Genomic DNA, 18,713 nt, shown 5'->3' on the forward strand with positions numbered 1-18,713 from the left:
AATGTAAGCTCTCCAAAATAATTTCATTGTCTGTTAATATTAGCTAGTTTTTTGTTTTCTTTTGTTTTTGTTGTTTTTTTGCTGTGTCATGAGACATGCAGAATCTTGGTTCACTGACCAGGGATGGAATCCACACCCCTGTAGCAGAAGCTCAGAGTCTTAGCCACTGGACCACCAGGGAAGTCCAATGTTTATCTTGTTTTTTGTAAGGTCATTGAGAAAGAGAATATCTGAAATGCATGCCAGGATTTACAATATATCATGCTTTTTCTCAAATTTCTAGATCTTGCTCTTTAACATCAATTAGTATTTCTGAGCACAGCAAAATTACATTGCAGCAGTTTAACAGTTTTTTCCCTTAATTTATTTTATTTAATTTGTGGTAATTAACTTTATGGTGTTTTCATTGTTGTCTTTAACTGTTTATATAATGTCCCAAGCATCTCAGCAGGAATTGCTTTATGAATCACGTTTTCACTCTTTATTGTTATTTATAAAATGTTAATGGGTCCTATTTAAGGCATGTGTGATTAATAGCTGAGAGAATGTACTTTTATAACAGCACTGTTTTAATCTATGAAAATCAGAAGAAAAAGAGTGGCAACATGGCTCAGTTATCTTTGAAGGCATAGCTCTGTGTGTGTGTGTGTGTGTGTGTGTGTGTGTGACTGGCACTCATTTTGGGCCAAAGTAAAGTAATTAACTCCGTTTCTCATTTGGATAGTTATGGTCTTCCAATGGAGATAACTAGGTACATAAGATTAAACAAGCAAAGTCCATTAACCACACTGCAGAAGATCATGACAAGTTATATGTAAACTTTAGTAGAAGTGACGTTTCTAAATAAATATTCAGAACTCTGTGAAAACAAGTAGAGTGTCATATTTCAGGACTTCCCTACAGGAATTCAAATCAGCTGCTTTTTCTGTGGTACTTGTTGCTTGAAGACATAAAAGAAATTTAAAAAGCTAGTTTCTCCTCTATTGGGGCTTATAATCTAGCATATTGTTGGCCTTTAGCAAAGCTCTACGCTTCATATTTCTTTTGAGGAAGAGTAAGAAGAGGAGAAATGAAACTTCCCATAATGATGAAGGTAGTGTTTTGAGTTCTAATAGGTTACTTTGAAAAACTAACACTTAAGAATTAAAATTAGAATTTTACTGATATGTAGCAAATGATCAGAGAAGGGCACTGTCCCTAAGTGCCAGCTCACAGTGTGGTCAGGAAGTGAACACACCTGCATGACTGCCATCCAGTGATGAGCACAGGGTGTGGTCAGGAAGGGAACACACCTGTGTGACTGCCATCCGGTGATGAGCATTTCCAGCACCCTGCAGGCCTCGCCCCCTGTGCCACCCTCAGACACAAGTCTTCCTCCAAAGGCTACCAGTACCTTGTTTTTCTGTTAGTAAATTGTGCCTCTTTTTGAAGTTTGTGTTAATGAAAACACAGCATGTGTCTTCTTTTTAAAAGTACAGTCTTATTTATTTATTTGTTTTTGGCTCTGCTGGGTCTTTGTTGCTGTGTGGGCTTTTCTCCAGTTGTGACGAGCGGCAGGCGACTCTAGCTGTGATAGGCGGGCTTCTCATTGCAGGGGCTTCTCGTTGCAGCACGCGCTATAGGGCGCGTGGGCTTCAGTGGTTGTGGTTCCTGGACTCTTGAACGCAGGCTCGATATTTGTGGTGCATGGTCTCGGTTGCTCCATAGCATGTGGTATCTTCTGGGATCAGGGATCGAATCCTTGTCTGCCACACTGGCAGGTGGATTTTTTACCACTGAGCCACCAGGGAAGCCCGCTATGTCCTCTTTATGCTGATTTCTTTCTCTCAAGATTGTGTACGTGAGAATCAGTTATATCTTATGTATAGCAGTTCATTCTTGGTGCTGTGAACCACTCCATCATGTGAAAAAGCTGCAATTTGCTTACTATCAGTGGACATTTGAGTTGCTTCCAGCTTTTAGCTGTGACAACATGGTACTGCTATGATCATTCTTATATGTGCTCTTCTGTATATGTTAAAAAGTATTTCTGTTGGGTGTGGGAGGGTTGGGTCTCACTTAGGTACAAATTTAGATTTTGAAGATATTGCCCAATAGTTTTCTAAAGATTACCAATTTATGCTCTGACAGGTAGTGTATGAATATTTCTATATATTCTTGTCAACCCTTAGCATTTTGTTAAAGCCATTTGTTTGAGTATGTGGTGATTGTGGCTTTGCTTCGTATTTCCTTGATGACTGATGAATTTGAAACATTATTTTTTTCATGCTGATTTCCTACTAGGAAATTCCATTTGCAAAGAGTCTATTACCTTGCTTGCTTACTTTCATGTTAGATTTGTCTTCTTCATTAATTTGCAAAATATATATTATATATATTTGGCTTGTGCTTATGATTTTAGAAAACACAGGGACTAAAATTCAGAATTTCAGTTCCCTCTAGTAGTTGATCTCATTAAAATTTTTTTTTAATTTACTTTTATTGGTGTATACTTGCTTAACAATGTGTGTTAGTTTCTGTTCTACAATGTGACTCAACCATATGTATACATATATCCTCTCCCCCTTGAGCCTCCTTGTCCCATCCTACCCTCTAAGTCACCACAGAGCACCAGGCTGAGCACAGTGTTTTATACAGCAGCTTCCCACCAGCCATCTATTTTACATATGGTAGTGTATACATGTGGAGGAGGAAATGGCAACCCACTCCAGTGTTCTTGCCTGGAGAATCCCAGGGATGGGGTGGATCCTGATAGGCTGCAGTCCATGGGGTCGCTAGGAATTGGACACAACTGAGCGACTTCACTTTCACTTTTCACTTTCATGCATTGGAGAAGGAAATGGCAACCCATTCCAGTGTTCTTGCCTGGGAGAATCCCAGGGACGGGGGAGCCTGGTGGGCTGCCATCTCTGGGGTCACACAGAGTCAGACATGACTGAAGCGACTTAGCAGTAGCAGCAGCAGCAGTGTATATATATCAATGCTATTCTCCCAATTTGTCCCTCCTGGGTATTTGTGTGTTTGTGTGTGTTAATCACTCAGGCATGTATGACTTTGCGATCCCATGGACCATAGCCTGCCTCCTCTGTCTATGGAATGCTCCAGGCAAGAACACTAGAGTGGGTAGTCATGCCCTTCTCCAGGGGATCTTCCTGACCCAGGGATCAAACCCAGGTCTCCTGCATTGCAGGCAGATTCTGTACCATTGGAGTTACCAGGTGAGCCCAGTGTGTGTACATATATGTCACTGCTGCTCTCCCAGTCAGTCAGTCCTTTCCGGGAGTGGCTCCATGTGACTTTGTTCCCCTTCCAGACCCCGCCCCCCAAAGTTCCTTCACTTTACCACCATGGAACCACAGTCTTCTCTCCCTCTCCAGCCCATTGTCTCCTGCTGGTACTGACTCTCAGTAACACTCTGTGTATGTTTTCATGTATTGCCAAGTCCCACTTTGTAATTCTCTAGATTAAAACCCGAAGATTACAGAAAAACGCCATCGTTTATTAGATATGGCTCGGAAGGACCAGTTTTCTTTTACACATTGAGGCAAAAGTTGAAACAGTTACTATATTTTAGGGAAAAAATATTTGAAAACATTATAATATAAGAGGCTTCTCAGTTTAGCTTCTTTTTAATGACTTGAGAACTTCAGTGAAATTAATAGCTTTCTTTTGTAAAGAAATATTTTATGTAAAGCCAGGATATTTGGGATCTCTTAGTTAGTGTCTGTGTTGGTACAAGCCCACAAGGAAGTAGAGCATAATGTCTGTTTATGAAACAGTTGAATCCTACAGGCAGAAGACATCTGTGAAGTCATTGCCTGGGCTTCTCGAATCCTGGAGTGTTGGGGTTGGGGTGGGTGCCGTGCCAGGTGCTTCTACCCAGAGAGGCTCTGAGACCCTCTTCCATGAGGACAGCCTGGCTTTCCTCTGTTGTCCTCAGTGGCTTCAGAAAGAGTTCCTTCAAACATAGGTTGAAGCTACTCTTTTAAAATTGTGTATCTATTTTTATTTTATTTTTTGACTTTATTTAAAACTTTTTTTAAATCAGAGTATAATTGCTTTACAATCTTGTGTTGGTTTCTGCTGTACAGCAAAGTGAATCAGCTATACATACACATATATCTCCTCTTTTTTGAATTTCCTTCAGATTTAGGTCCCCACGGAGCACTGAGTGGAGAGTCTGCTATGCTATCCAGTAGGTCCTCATTAGTTATCTATTTTATGTGTGTGTACCTGGTTGCTTCAATCACGTCTGACTGTGATCCTATGGTCTGCGGCCCGCCAGGCTCCTCTGTCCATGGGATTCTCAAGGCAAGAATACTGGAGTGGATTTGCCATGCCCTCTTCCAGGGGATTTTCCCAACCCATGGATTGAACCTGAGTCTTATGTCTCCTGCATTGGCAGAAGGTTTCTTTACCACTAGCACCACCTGGGAAGTCCTATCTATCTTATACTTTGTAATTCTCTAGATTGAAACCCTAAGATTACAGAAAAACTCCACAGCTTATTGGATATGGCTCAGTATCAATAGTGTGTATATGTCAATCCCAATCTCCCAATTCATCCCACCCCACCTTTCCCCATTAGAGGCTGTCATAGAGAGTGAAGTGAGTCAGAAAGACAAAAACAATTAACACATATATGTGAAATCTGAAAAAATTGGTATAGCCACTCTTATTTACAAAGCATATAGACACATAGAGAACAAATGTAAAATGGTGTGTCTATTTTAAGTCCTTCACTTCTGGACAAGATGGTGGATTCGGTGAGGTTCAGTGGTTTGATGGAGGCCACATACCGCCAAGGAACAGTCAGGACTGATAGCCAAGTTTGCTCTCTCTGTAATGGTCCAAGACTCTGATGTTTGCATCAGCTGCAGTAAGATCCTAATGAGTCAGTTATGTCCTCTTCCTTCCCACTTCCTGACTCTGAGAAATATATTAATCCAAGTTAATTAGAGAAGCAGAGGGAGGGTCTGTGCCAGGAAAGGAGTGTTACTCCACATGCTTCCTGCTGTTGTATGCGTCCCTGGGCTCCCAGCTTGTCTGATATTCATGATCATGAATTCATAGAGTATTTCCTTTCCAACTCATCTTATGGCCCTCTGACCAATTTGGTTCATAGTTTTATTTAAGTAATTATGAATTTTTTATTCTCCTACTCTCTGGTATATCATTTTACCCACTGTAGGTGCCTAATATTGGCCTTGTTACATTGGACCTATTAGTAGTTAGGACTTTTTCTTGTTTTCTTTGCCCCTCTCCTTCCTCTTTTCTCATTCCTTTTGTTTGCTGCCAGCATATTTGACAGCGGGTGGCTAGGAGAGGGGGGAGATGGGGAGATGTATTTTGAAGTTAAAATGTAGAAAACTTGATGGATTGGATATGTAAGGTAAAACTACAGGAGAAATCAAAAGTTTTATGGCTTAAGCAACTGGGTGGATATAGGGACAATTTCTATTTGGAGAAGTCGGCAGAGAGTCAACATGTGCTTGACAGCTAGGATTTGGAAGGAGGGCCAGTGGAGAGAAAATTGGGGGTAGAAAATGGAGATTTTTCTCTCATTAGTTTGTGTATCAACTGCTGGAACTACCAACATAAATCTCTAAACCTGTTTCCCCAAGTCCTACTGAGTACCATAGGGCAGTTTTTCACCCACCATGATACTTAATTATGGGCTTCCCCAATGGCTCAGTGGTAAAGAATCCTCCTGCAATGCAGGAGATGCGGGTTCAATCTCTGGGTCTGGAAGATCCCTTGGAGAACGAAAAGCCTACCCACTCCAGTATTCTTGCTTCAAAAATCCCATGGACAGAGGAGCCTGGTGAGCTACAGCCCATGAGGTCACAAAAGAGTTGGACACGACTTAGTGACTAAACAACAACAACAAAATACTTAATTATATAGGATGTCACAATGAAGTCATAAGCTTTGTCTTTGGAAGGACAAGCTAAGGAGATGAGGTAGGGAAATACCATTGCTCCTTCTGCTTGCCTTATATCTGTATAGAAATGGAATTAGAAATCCTTGGCATCCCTGTAACCTGATTTATGAGAGCCTTAAGGCAATCCACTCCAGTACTCTTGCCTGGAAAATCCCATGGACGGAGGAGCCTGGTAGGCTGCAGTCCACGGGGTCGCTAAGAGTTGGACACGACTGAGCGACTTCACTTTCACTTTTCACTTTCATGCATTGGAGAAGGCAATGGCACCCCACTCCAGTGTTCTTGCCTGGAGAATCCCAGGGATGGGGGAGCCTGGTGGGCTGCCGTCTATGGAGTCGCACAGAGTCGGACACGACTGAAGTGACTTAGCAGCAGCAGTAGCAGTAAGTTGTATTACAGATATGCTCAAGGAGACATGGGAAGGTGGGGCATCCCTGTCTAGCGTGTTGTTGTCATGGTTACTCGTTTCACAAATTTTTGTTTATTTATTCGCCGGTTTTATTGAGAAGTAATTGACATACACCTCTGTATAAGTTTAAGGCATGTACTGTAATGGTTTCATTCACATATACTGTGAGATGATGACCATAATAGGTTCCACTCACATCTGTCTTCTCTTATAGATTCAAAAAAAAGAAAAGAAAGAAAGAAAGGGAGAACATTCTCCTTGTGATGAGAACTCTCAGGGTTTACTCTTGTAATAGCTTTCCTATGTAGTCTACAGCGTGTATGCTCGTCAGTCAGTGCTACAGGACTGTTTGCGACGCCATGCACTGTAGCCCGCCAGGCTCCTCTGTCCATGGGGTTTTCCAGGCAATGATACTGGAGTGGATTGCCATTTCCTCCTCCAGTGGATCTTCCCAACCCAGGGGTGGAACCCATGTCTCCTGCGTCTTTTGCAATGGCAGACAGGTTCTTTGCCACGGAGTCACCTGGGGAGCCCATATCTTCCAACAGTAGCTATAATCATGTGGTACCTTGTATCCCCGGTGCTTATTTATCTTATAATTGGAAGTTTATACCTTTTAGCACCTTCCTTCAATCCCCTGTCTCATTCCCCCCTACTACCCCAGCATTTGGTAACCACAAGTCCGATCTATTTTTCTGCAACTTTTTGTTTAATATTTCATATACGTGTAAATAAAATCATATGGTATTTCTCTTTCTCTGCCTGACTTGTTTCACTGGGCATAACGCCTTTAAGGTTCATCTGTGTCACAAACGGTTTCTTAGTTTTTATGCCTGAATAACGTTTCACTCTTTATAGCTTCTTTATCTATTCAGCCACTGATGGACACTTGGGTCACTTCCCTGTGTAGGCTATTAAAAATAGTGCTGCTGTGAGCATGGGGATGCAAATATCTTTCTGAGTTAGTGTTTTTATTTCCTTTAGCTCTAGTCCCAGAAATGGAACTTTTGGATCATATGGTAGTTTTAATTTTTTGAGGGTTCTCCATACTATTTTCCATAGTGGCTCTACCAATTTACAATCCCTCCAAACAACTGCAGAGGTCCCTTTTCTCCACATCCATAAAAGTATTTTTGATATGGCCATTCTAAGGTGATATCTCACAGTGCTTTTAATGTGCATTTCCCTAATGACTAGTGGTATTGCACATCTTATTATGTCCTCGGTGGCCTTTTGCGTATCTTCTTTGGGGACATGTCTATTTAGGCCCTTTGACCATTTTTTAGTTGAGTTAGTTGTCTTTTTTTTCCCTAATAAGTTGTATGAATTCTTTATGTATCTTGGATATTAACCTCTTACCAGATACATGGTTTGCAATTATCTCTTCCCATTCTGTAAGGAAGGGAAATTTGAAGTATTTTTTGAAATCCTTCTACATGCCAGGCTCTCATGAAGGCACTGAGAATAGAGCAGGGAAAAAGACCAATCCTTGCCTTTATGGGAGTTAAATTCCAGAACATCAACTATGTCAGTACCCTCTTCACAAATTTGCTTGCCCATTTCTGCAGCATAATATTAAAATTTTTTTAAATTTATTTTATTTTATTATTGGAGTGTAATTGCTTTACAATGTTGTGTCACTTTCTTCTGTACAATGAAGTAAGTCAGCTATATGTATACATATATCCCCTTCCTCTTAAGCCTCCTTCCCACCCTCCCCACCCAACCCCTCTAGGCCATCACAGAGCACCCACCTGAGCTCCTTGTGCTTTATACCAGCTTCCCACTAGCTATCAGTTTTTACACATGGTACTGTGTATATGTCAGCGCTACTCTCATAATTCAGCAGCGTAACCTTTAGCCTTTTGCTTAAATCAAACACACCTACTACTTGCTGTTTCCCAAATCACACACATTCTCACTTCCTTTCATTTACTTTTGCTCAGTCTCTCACCCGCCTGCTTCTCTGTTCCTCTGAGTGGGCCAGTATGACCCACGCAGGACTGGTGTTACCACAGGGGGATGCTGGTCAGCAGCCAGTTCTAACTGGCTGATGCCTGTGCTAGACCAGTTATTCACCGTTTCACTGTTAGCCCTGCACCACCCTTCCAGGTGCAGCTCAAGCCTCTCTGCAGCCTTTTCTGGCTCCTTCCTGTCTTCAGTGATCTCATCTTCATGTGAACTGCTGGTACCCACGGGTTTATCCCACTTATTTCACAAAGCTCACAGACTTTCTTATGATATCTGACATAGAGTTGTTTGCATTTTATTTTAAAAATTGACTTAGGCTTTTGTCTTTTCTTCCAAAATAGATAACATGCTCCTTGCACAACTCAGACACTAAATCTGCAATTTGTAATTGATCAATGCATCAGGCTGGACTCAGCATCTCATAACTGTCTGCTGTGGACTTGCAGTAGAGAGGGAGCTCTATGCTGATATTCTGTGTCAGTGTGCTTATCTTTAAGCAGTTCCATCCTCCAGGGCCTTCTTCTGCCCCCAGCTCCTGTCTCAGAGCCATCCCCCATCACCTTTTCTTGTGGGGCATTACCATGCCAGCACCCCTTAGGATGCTTGGCTGGTTTTCTGCATTAAGAGGACAGTGGGGCGTCTTGCTTGCCAGCCAGTTTAATGCAGGCTGACACTGCTGGCACACTGAATTAAGGTGGAGGAGCCGGCTGCCGCGGAGAAGAGTCCATTCCTATGGAGGTTAAAACAAGAAAATGACGGAGTGCGGAACACCTTTATTTTCAACTTATATTTAGATGGTGAGAAGGCAGTACTTAAGCCAGAGCAGAGGATGAGCTCTGATTGTTAATTGCTAAGTGAGGTGCAGTATTTTAATTTAACCCAGTCATTTGTAGAACTAGGCAAACGAGGTACATATTCTTTGCTCTTGCCCATGATATAAGGCTGAATATTTGAGAATTAATCATTTTTGGATGTTCCCGATTTGTCATTTTAAAACTGTAACTCCAGTAGTTTTTCCCCTCTGGGTAGAAGCCAAAGGAAAAGTGTTGTCGCCTTTTACCTAAAAGCATGTGACTACAGAGTCATGACTACCATATGGTAAAGCTGGTTGACAGATTTACTCAAATAACCCCCCAATTATTTAACAAATTTCGAATATTTCACTGCAGTTTGATGGTCTAGTCAGCTACCCGAGCAACTACACTTAGAGTTTTGCAACAAGCGTCTCCATGGAGTTTCATAAAGCACTTACTCTTCCTATTTTTACTTTCCAGTAATATTTCCTATTTCAATATTCCTGCTCTAATTCTAAAGTCTGTGAGCACAAAGCAGAGTACACTGGTGGAACTGACTTTCTGGCTGTAGGGGCAACAGTGATGCATCTTGGGTAATCTTTTGGAAGTGAAGTGAAAGTGTTAGTGACTCATTTGTGTCCCACTCTTTGAGACCCCATGGACTGTAGCCCACCAGGCTCCTCTGTCCATGGGATTTTCCAGACAAGGATACTGGAGTGGGTTGCCATTTCCTTCTCCAGGGCTTCTTAGCGATCCAGGGATTGAACCCAGCTCTCCTGCATTGTCAGCAGATTCTTTACCATCTCAGCCACCAGGGAAATCCTTTGGAAGGAAAGGACAATTTCAAACGTAAGAATAGCTCAGTTCAGTCACCCCATTAATCGGTCCTTCACTGAGCATCCAGAATGTGATGCACTGAGCTTGCAACCATGAAGTTCAAGGAACAAGGCAGGGGTTCACTCCTCCAACTGAACATTTCAATCTTTTGGGAAATGTTAAAAAATATAGATGCTTAGCCCCACTCTGTGGCTCAGTGGTAAAGAGTCCGCTTGCCAATGCAGGAGACATGGGTTCCATCCGTGGGTCGCGAAGATCACCTGGAGAAGTAAATGACAACCCACTTAAGTGTTCTTGCCTAGGAAATCCCAGGACAGAGGAGACTGGTTGGCTACAGTCTGTGGGGTTGCAAAGAGTCAGACATGACTGAGTGACCAAACAACTCTACCATCTTTCCAGGAAATTGTCATCTTGGCTTGAGTAACTTTAGTATAAAGTATAGTTTGGTGCAAGGCAGTAGGAGTCTAACTCATACCTATTTATGGACTTCATTTACGTCTATTACTCGGACTTTTTACCTCCTTACACAGAAGCCTATAATGCATTTCAAGCGAGAGGTGTGGACAACGTAACTATCGAGTTTAAAGGAGGAACAGATAGTTAGAGGCTGGAGATAGGATTCAAATCTATGCTTTAAGAATGGGTAGGCTATAAATAAACATAGATGTGAGAACGGGACATTTTGAGTGGAAAACTAGCATAAACTTCAGCTTAAGTGTGTAAGCTCAAGGCGAGAAGGTGTAAGGTATGTGCCAAGTATTATCTTGATATTAGTTTGAAAATTGTGAGAAATCAGGTGGGCCTGCATAAGAACTTGGGCCCAAAGATCTGACTTTGAGTTCTATACTACCACTGAGCACCTTTTCACTGACAAGGTATTTCACTTCTCTGAGCTCCAGTTGCCACCTCTGCTGAAAGTGGGACAAGAGTTCTGGGGTTGTTTGGAACCAGTGAGGAAATATGTATACACGCACTTGATAAAATCCAGAGCCCTACACAGTGCTAGATGTTTTATTATTGTCTTTGGGAAGGGAAGGTATTGAGTAGAGGAGTGATGTGTTAAAAAATTTAGTCATTCATTCTGTTCATAAATGAATACAAGAAATAGCTAAAAATAAGCATTCATCATCACTGAGTTACTTTATGTCATTGTGTTTAGGGATTGGAGGCTCACCTTCAGAAGAGAAGGGCCCCCTAGCTGCCCACCATGGCTGCAGAGGCTGCGTCGGACAAAGCGGGAAGTGAGTATCAGCACTTACCTCGCCACTCGGCGACTGGTGCCTAACAACTCTATTAGTTATGAACTCTCAGAGTGCCAACTTTATTGGCAAACCTTTAAGAATCCATCTCATTCCCTTTATTTAAATGTAACCAACTTTTGAGAGATGTAGAGCGTGTGTTGCTCTACATATATATATATTCGTCTTAACTGAATAGACTGTCTGATGCGGTCTTCAGTAGTCATATATGGCTATTAACTGCTTGAAATGTGGCTAGTGAAAGTAAGCAACTGAGTATTTAATTTTAATTCATTTTACTTTCAATATAAAGCCTGATAATTCAGTTATTGGAACACTTTTAAGCATATTTGGAGCAACTTGGTTGGGCATGTGAGTCTATGTTTTTAAGTGGACATTTTATAAATAGAGATAAAGTATTTCTGATATAAATTTGGCATCTGAATTGAGATGTATGTCAGTGTAACATACTTATAGGATTTTAAAGACAGAACAAGAAAAGGAATGTAAAATATTTTGTTAATTTTTAATATTGTTTAATGTTGAAATGATAGTGTTTGTATATGCTTTATTTAAAATATCCTATAACAGTTATTATATGTTATTAAAATGAATTTCATCTCTTCACTTTTGAAAATGTGACTACTAGAAAATTTTAAATTAGAAATGGGGTACACAATATACTTCATGGGTCGCTAAGAGTCGGACACGACTGAGCGACTTCCCTTTCGCTTTTCACTTTCATGTATTGGAGGAGGAGATGGCAACCCACTCCAGTGTTCTTGCCTGGAGAATCCCAGGGACGGTGGGGCCTGGTGGGCTGCCGTCTATGGGGTCGCACAGAGTCAGACACGACTGAAGTGACTTAGCAGCAGCAGCAGCAGCAGCAGAGCTGCTCTAGATTTGGCTTCCCTGGCAGCTCGGTTGGTAAAGAATCTACCTGCAATGCAGGAGACCTGGGTTCAATACCTGGGTTGGGAAGATCCCTGGAGAAGGAAATGCCAACCAACTCCAGTATTCTTACCTAAAATTCCAATGGACAGAGGAGCCTGGCGGGCTACAGTCCATGGGGTCTCAAGAGTCAGACACTTAGCCACTAAGCCACCACTAGACTTGGCAACATTTCAAGTAATCTTAAATTTAGGCTTATGTGGCCTGATTGAGAAATGTTTGGTGCTGAACATGGAGCTGGGATGACTAAGATTTTCTGTTTTGTTATTACCTTCACTTGGCTCCTGTACCCAGGCAGTCTGTGATACAGGCCAGCTGACATCTGTCCAGGGTTACAAATAGAGAGTGCAGTGTGAATCACTTTAACACTCTTCCTATTTGGATAATACAGCACATTTTTCAAGATGGAAAGGGTAGAAAAGGAGGACGATCTAGGAAGTGGAGGAGGAATGTTCTTGAGCTTCATTTTGTCTTTGGGTCATGCCCATAATTACTTAAATTAGATTTGAAGTCTTGTTTCTATGAGCTTGGAATTGCCCTACATCTTCTTAGCAACCTAACCCCAGTCTGAGAAATACTACTGTAGTGATTTTTTTGTGGGGAGGGGTAAATTGTAAAGTCTCCCTGAGGTACATAAGAAAGTTATTAATCATTTATTGTTGCAAAGAGAGTAAGACACTTTGCTTAAGGAGAATATAACTGGGGAAGTGAGTAACCTTGTATCTATAAGAGACAACAGAATGCCTTTAAGTTAAAATTGAAAAGTTGAGTCTTCATGCAGTATGGGTTGTGGAAAAAATTGTTGAATGTAGATTTTAGGTGATGAAAAGCAGTATGCCACTTGAAATTTAGATTTTGCTTGGTTTTAAGATTCTTTCTCAACAGAAATTAGAAATAAATTTTGTTTTCTTCACTTAAGAGTCATGGAATTGAATGTAAACTATTTTATTTAGGTGTCTCTCAGGGCATTTCTTCACTTTCTAGTTTCTGCAGCTCTGCATAAGAGCAAGTTAAAGGCTCCTAGTTCTAGCTTCCCTTTCCCTCTCCTCCTAAGTTTCTCTGGTCCCCCAGCCCTTTATTTGTTTTGTAATTGTTTGCTGTGTGTTTGTTATTTTTAGCCAAGGAATTTTCCCCTACAAAATAAAACTTAGGAAGAGCTCAGATATGTAAAACATATAAAGTCTAAGCTGCTCTGAGTAAAGAGGAACCCCCAAGGCAGTGAAATTGATGAAGCACAACTTTAAAACTGCTGCCTGAGTCTGGATTTGATTCATTGTGTTATTTCTCTTGGGATACTTCCTGTTTTAAATCTTACCTCTAATAATACAGTGTGAAAAGCCTTATATCTTTAAAGGGAAATTCACACTGAGTGAACTGGCAACAGCAGGTGTTAGTGATGTATGCTGGCCTCTGTGACAGTATGATGCTAAATGTCATGATGCTCATTTTCAGTTTTTCTGGTGTTAGGCTCTAAGCCCCTGGAAGGCTGGGATACTAAGTTGTCTTATTTATTTCAAAGTGTTTAGCACCAAAACAGCACCTAGGACTTAGTAGATGCTTAGAAAATACATACTAAACTGAGTCTCATTGAATATGCATGCTAAGTTGCTTCAGTCATGTCCAACTCTTTGGGACCCTATAGACTGTAGCCCTCCAGGCTCCTCTCTCCATGGGTTTTCCAGGCAAGAATACTGGAGTGGGCTGCCATTTCCTTCTCCATCATTGAATGTGAGTTAGTGCTTTTTTGTTTTTGTTCAGTCGTTAAGTCGTGTCTGAGTCTTTGTGACCCCATGGTCTGCAGCATGCCAGGCTTCCCTGTCCTTCATCATCTCCCGGAGTTTGCTCAAACTCATGTCCATTCAGTTGGTGATGCCATCCAACCATCTCATCTTCTGTCACCCTCTTCTCCTGCCCTCAATCTTTCCCAGCATCAGGATCTTTTCCATTGAGTCAGCTCTTTGCATCATGTGGTCAAAGTATTGGAGCTTCAGCACCAGTCCTTCCAATGAATGTTCAAGGCTGATTTCCTTTAGGATGGACTGGTTTGATCTCCTTGCTGTTCCTTGAAAGATTCCCAAGAGTCTTCACCAGCACCACAGTTTGAAAGTATCAATTCTTTGGCACTCACTCTTCTTTCTTTGCTTCCTTCTTGCTTTTTTAACACCTGTGAAATCAAGCACAGGTGTTCAGACACTGACTCTGACTGCACAAGCATGGGGGGCCTTAGCCATATGGCCGTACATCTTTGTGCAGGCAACCTTCTTAGTAAACTGTTGTGAAGTCTCTGAAGAATGCAGCCTGTTTGTAGAAAAAAATGGGACTCCTGTGATTAAGGGCAGTTATTTTGTTATGATTATAAGAAACACATGTTTGTTAGGCCCTGGGTCTTTCTGGATGCAGGAAAGACTTGCTTAATGAAAGACTTGCTTAATCAAGAGATGGCCAGTGGCTCATTCTCTGTCATAGTTTCCATAATTAGATCTTCTTCCGGTGTCTTCACTTCAAATTAACTAGAGCAACTATACAGATTCTATAAAGCATTGAGAGAAATCTGAAGTTCTATGAACTATTAATCACAATAGCATTAAACTGGTGATGGATGAAGAGTGAGTTTAAAAAAAGATAAAATAAGTGTAAGAAAATATTTTAGGCTAGTGAAATCACTTGGCATTAGAGATTCATTTTCTTTCTTTATGATGATATTAATATTTACACTCATGTTTTATATCAGTTTAATATGACTGTTTCAACCTCTTCATGAACTTTATCATAAAATATTTATTATTACTTACAATGACTTTTTATTGCATTGTGGGGATTTAGTAACTTGAAACCAAAGTATGAAGAGATTTCATTATTTGCAAACCTATTCATGAATTAGTTTTGGATAAAAAGGACTATAATAAAACCAAATTTTTTCAAACTAATTTAGAAAGTTGAAATTTATCTTTGTACTATTGAAGTAATGAGGATTGATTAATGAAATTATAAACACTGTTGGGTAAAATTTAGTCCAATGATAGTAAATGATACAACTATAACTACAGTAATAATAATTGGTCACATTTGAAAGTTTATTATGTGTCAGGCCCTGTGCTAAATGCTTTGTAACCCAGTCCAATGTAATCTTCAAAACAATTCTGTGCAATATGTGTTATTATTATTATCTCTATTTTGCAAGTGAGAAAATGAAGGTTTAAGGACAATAAAATATAGTTCATGTACAAATTGAAATTCAGAGCAAAATAGTAAAACTCAGGAATGAGAGCTCTTAAAAATCATTTTATATGCTGTGGATATGTATTTTCAAATAGAGCTTTAATGACAGACTTTTTTTTTTTCTTAACAGAGAGGGAGGAGACCTTGACAGCTCCCTTTTAATAATTGAAGTTATAATGCACACTTGAACATATAAAAGCTGCATGCTTACATACTTATCCCATTGAGAACAAAGAAACAAAAGCCTCAAAGATTATTAACTTTTATTATTATTAACTGGATGAATTCTTAACATCAAAGTTGTTTAATTTGTTTCAATTTTAGATTCATTTGTTGAACATATACTTATCCTTGGATATTATAAAAATAAAGAGCACACTATCTTTGCTTTTTCCAAGGCTTTGAGATATGACTTGTCTTGTGATGCCTTCAATATTTAACTCTTTGGTTCAAAGGATACTTGTTAGTACTGTGAGAAGATCATAATAGCTGCCTCAGGACCTTAGATGACAACGAGGGCCCAGGACTGCTCATTTGGAGTCAAGCTGCCCGTATCTTCGGTAGGACGATCTCTAGATCTGTGTGAAGTCATTCTCATCTGGAGGTGGCTATCCTTCTCTGCCCCTTTAGGAAGATCCCAGGCCTTGTTCTGATGGTGAATACTGAACACACTGGTCAACAAGGAACCCAGCGAGGAAGAAAATGCTGCCTTGGGAATTTAAGCTCTGTTGTCAAAGGCTAAATTTTAGTCATGAAAGGGAAAGCAGAATGGCTCTCTCAGCACATTACAAGAGGGGCAGAATGATTGCTGGCTTGACATGAAAATGTCTTACTCTGTTCAGGATGCCGCAGCAAAATATCATAATGTGGGTGGTTTATAAATAATAAAAATTCATTTCTCATGGTTCTGGAGGGTGGGAAGTCCACGATCATGGCATCAGCAGATTTGAGGTTTGGTGAAGGCCTGGCCCCCCTGCCTCATTAATGAGTGTCTTCTCACCATAACACTCACATGGTGGAAGGGGGCTATCTAGTTCTCCAGGTCTCTCTTATAAGGGCACTAATCTCAGTCATGAGGCTCCACTCTCATGCCTAATCACTTATCCAAAGCCCCACCTCCTAATACTATCACACTGGGCATTAAGTTTCAATGTATCAATTTTGGGTGGATGTATATACTCAGTTTTAGCAGAAAATGTCAATGAAATGTGAGTACTCCACTAGGGTGACCAGCCAGCCATACCTCAAAGGAGTCTCCAGAACTCACAAGGACTGTTTAGGAAAAGTAGCAGATGTGTTAAAAACAAAACAAAACAAAACAAAACAAAAAAAAACAACAACCCCAAACCAAAAAGCAGCAAGCAATTCTGGAGACCAGCACCTTGTGGGCTTCCAGCATAACTGACTTTAGAAGGCGTTTGGCCTCCCTGTGTCTCAGAGCTTTCCCTGAAAATGAAGATGAGATCATCTCTAAGGTCTTCTGTGGAATGAAAATGCAATAGCTTTTATGAATATACATTTTCACCAAAAACTAATGACTTAATCATTTTACATATTAATATATGAATATTGTTTGTCATGTATGACACATGACAATATTGTAATTATAAGTAGTTGTAGGGGAGTTTTGATTAGTTAGAGGAAGGAAATTAAAGGAGGAAAGGTTATCTTGAGAGGGGAAAAAAAAGGAGGACAGTTTGTGGAGTCACACCTTGGAACAGATCACCGCCTTTGCACTGGGACCTAAGTGGTCTGGTTAGAAGCCCCTTCAAAATAGATTTCAGTTGAAACTTGGTGTAAGAGACAATTTTAATTCCGTAACTCCTATCTCTTTGATGTGAGAATGGTGCATCCTATGACTTTGAATGGTGACATTTATATGAACCATTTTGTGATTTACATGTGACTTTGTGTTCCAATTTATTCGAAGAGTATATCCACTTCTTCACAAGTGTGTGCATGAAGTCTTGACAACTACTTTTGCAAAGAAGAAAAAAATCCATCAATCGTTGTCCTTAGAAATATGTAGGCAGCCCTGAATGTGAGCAGATACAGTAGCAAATGTGGGAGCACAGGGAGATTTGAATTTGGGGATGACTTTACATACTTCCCATGGGTAAGAGAAGGTGGAGGGGAGAAGATAGGGAGCAAAGGGAGATGCCCTTTCTTTAATAACTGCAGGGTGACAGCCTCATCCCAATGATGGGCTATCTTAGTAGATGCTTTCTCTCCTAACCCAGCACTGTTTAAGTGGGTTAAGAGTCTAGCTGTTCCTCCCATTCACTGCTTGAATCTCCCTCCTCAGGATATCACTGCCCCAAAGTAACAGTGGCCAGTGGCCCATGAGTCTGCATGGTGAAAAACAAGGGGAAATTTTGTGAAGGAATAAAGAGTTTACTCCAGTGTTTCATTATGAAATTTTCAAACATATAGCAAGCTTGAAAGCATTTTAAATCAATACCCATAGGCCTACAACCCAGTGCTCACCGTTCATATTTTACGTTATTTGATTCATCACATATTTATCCATCAAGCAACATACATAGCCTTAGTCAGAATTCAATATTTTTAAATAGTTTTCTTTTAATGTAAAATGTACAACAATGAAAAGCAGAGATCTTAATATATATTCACTGAGTTATGATAATGTACCTGTGTAATCTACTGTGTATCAAGATATAGAACATTGTCATCTCCCTGGAAATTTCCTTCATGTCCCTTCTCAGTGAGTCTTGAAGACCACTGTTCTGGGTTTTTCTGCTATATATTAGCTATATTTCCACTAGAACTTTATTTAAATAGAACCATATAGTATTTGCTTTTTTGACATAATGTTTTTGCTTATATAACATAATGATTTTGAGATTCACTCATGTTGTGATGTATGTCAGTAGTTTGATCCTTTTTTGTTGCTCAGTAGTATTTCATTGTATGATATACCAGTTTGTCTGCTGTTCTCTTGTTGATCCCCATCTGGCTGTTTCCAATTTGAGTCTATTAAGAATATAGCTGCTGTGAGCATTCTTGTACAAGTCTTTTGTAAATATGTGTTTCATTCTCTTTGGAAAATACCTAGGAGTGGGATCGCTCAGTCACAGGGAAGGTGTATATTAGGTGTATATAAGAAATTGCCATAGCTTTTCCAAACTGTTTATCCTATTTTGTACTTCCGCTGATGACACATGAGGCTCCAGCAGGTCCACTGCCTCATCAACATTGGCTGTTACCAGTCTGTTTAATTTTAGCCATACTGGTGAGCATGTGGTGGTGTCTGCTATGGTCTCAATGTTTGTGTCCCCCTAAAATTCATATGTTGAAATCCTAATGCACAATGTGATGCTGTTATTAGG

The 18,713-nt window shown here is 40.3% G+C and overlaps 1 protein-coding gene across 1 annotated transcript in view; it reads left to right on the top strand.

Annotated features, from left to right (window-relative positions):
• Window positions 1-18,713, top strand: part of IQCM (IQ motif containing M) — a 478,048-nt gene that overhangs the window by 66,576 nt on the left and 392,759 nt on the right. The window contains exon 3 of the mRNA XM_070769022.1: window positions 11,115-11,196. Within this exon, the coding sequence (XP_070625123.1) occupies window positions 11,163-11,196 (34 nt within the window). The 5' untranslated portion in view covers window positions 11,115-11,162. The remainder of the gene's footprint in view (window positions 1-11,114; window positions 11,197-18,713) is intronic.

The sequence above is a fragment of the Bos indicus genome, chromosome 17 (assembly GCF_029378745.1).
Source record: "Bos indicus isolate NIAB-ARS_2022 breed Sahiwal x Tharparkar chromosome 17, NIAB-ARS_B.indTharparkar_mat_pri_1.0, whole genome shotgun sequence".
Classification (NCBI taxonomy): domain Eukaryota; kingdom Metazoa; phylum Chordata; class Mammalia; order Artiodactyla; family Bovidae; genus Bos; species Bos indicus.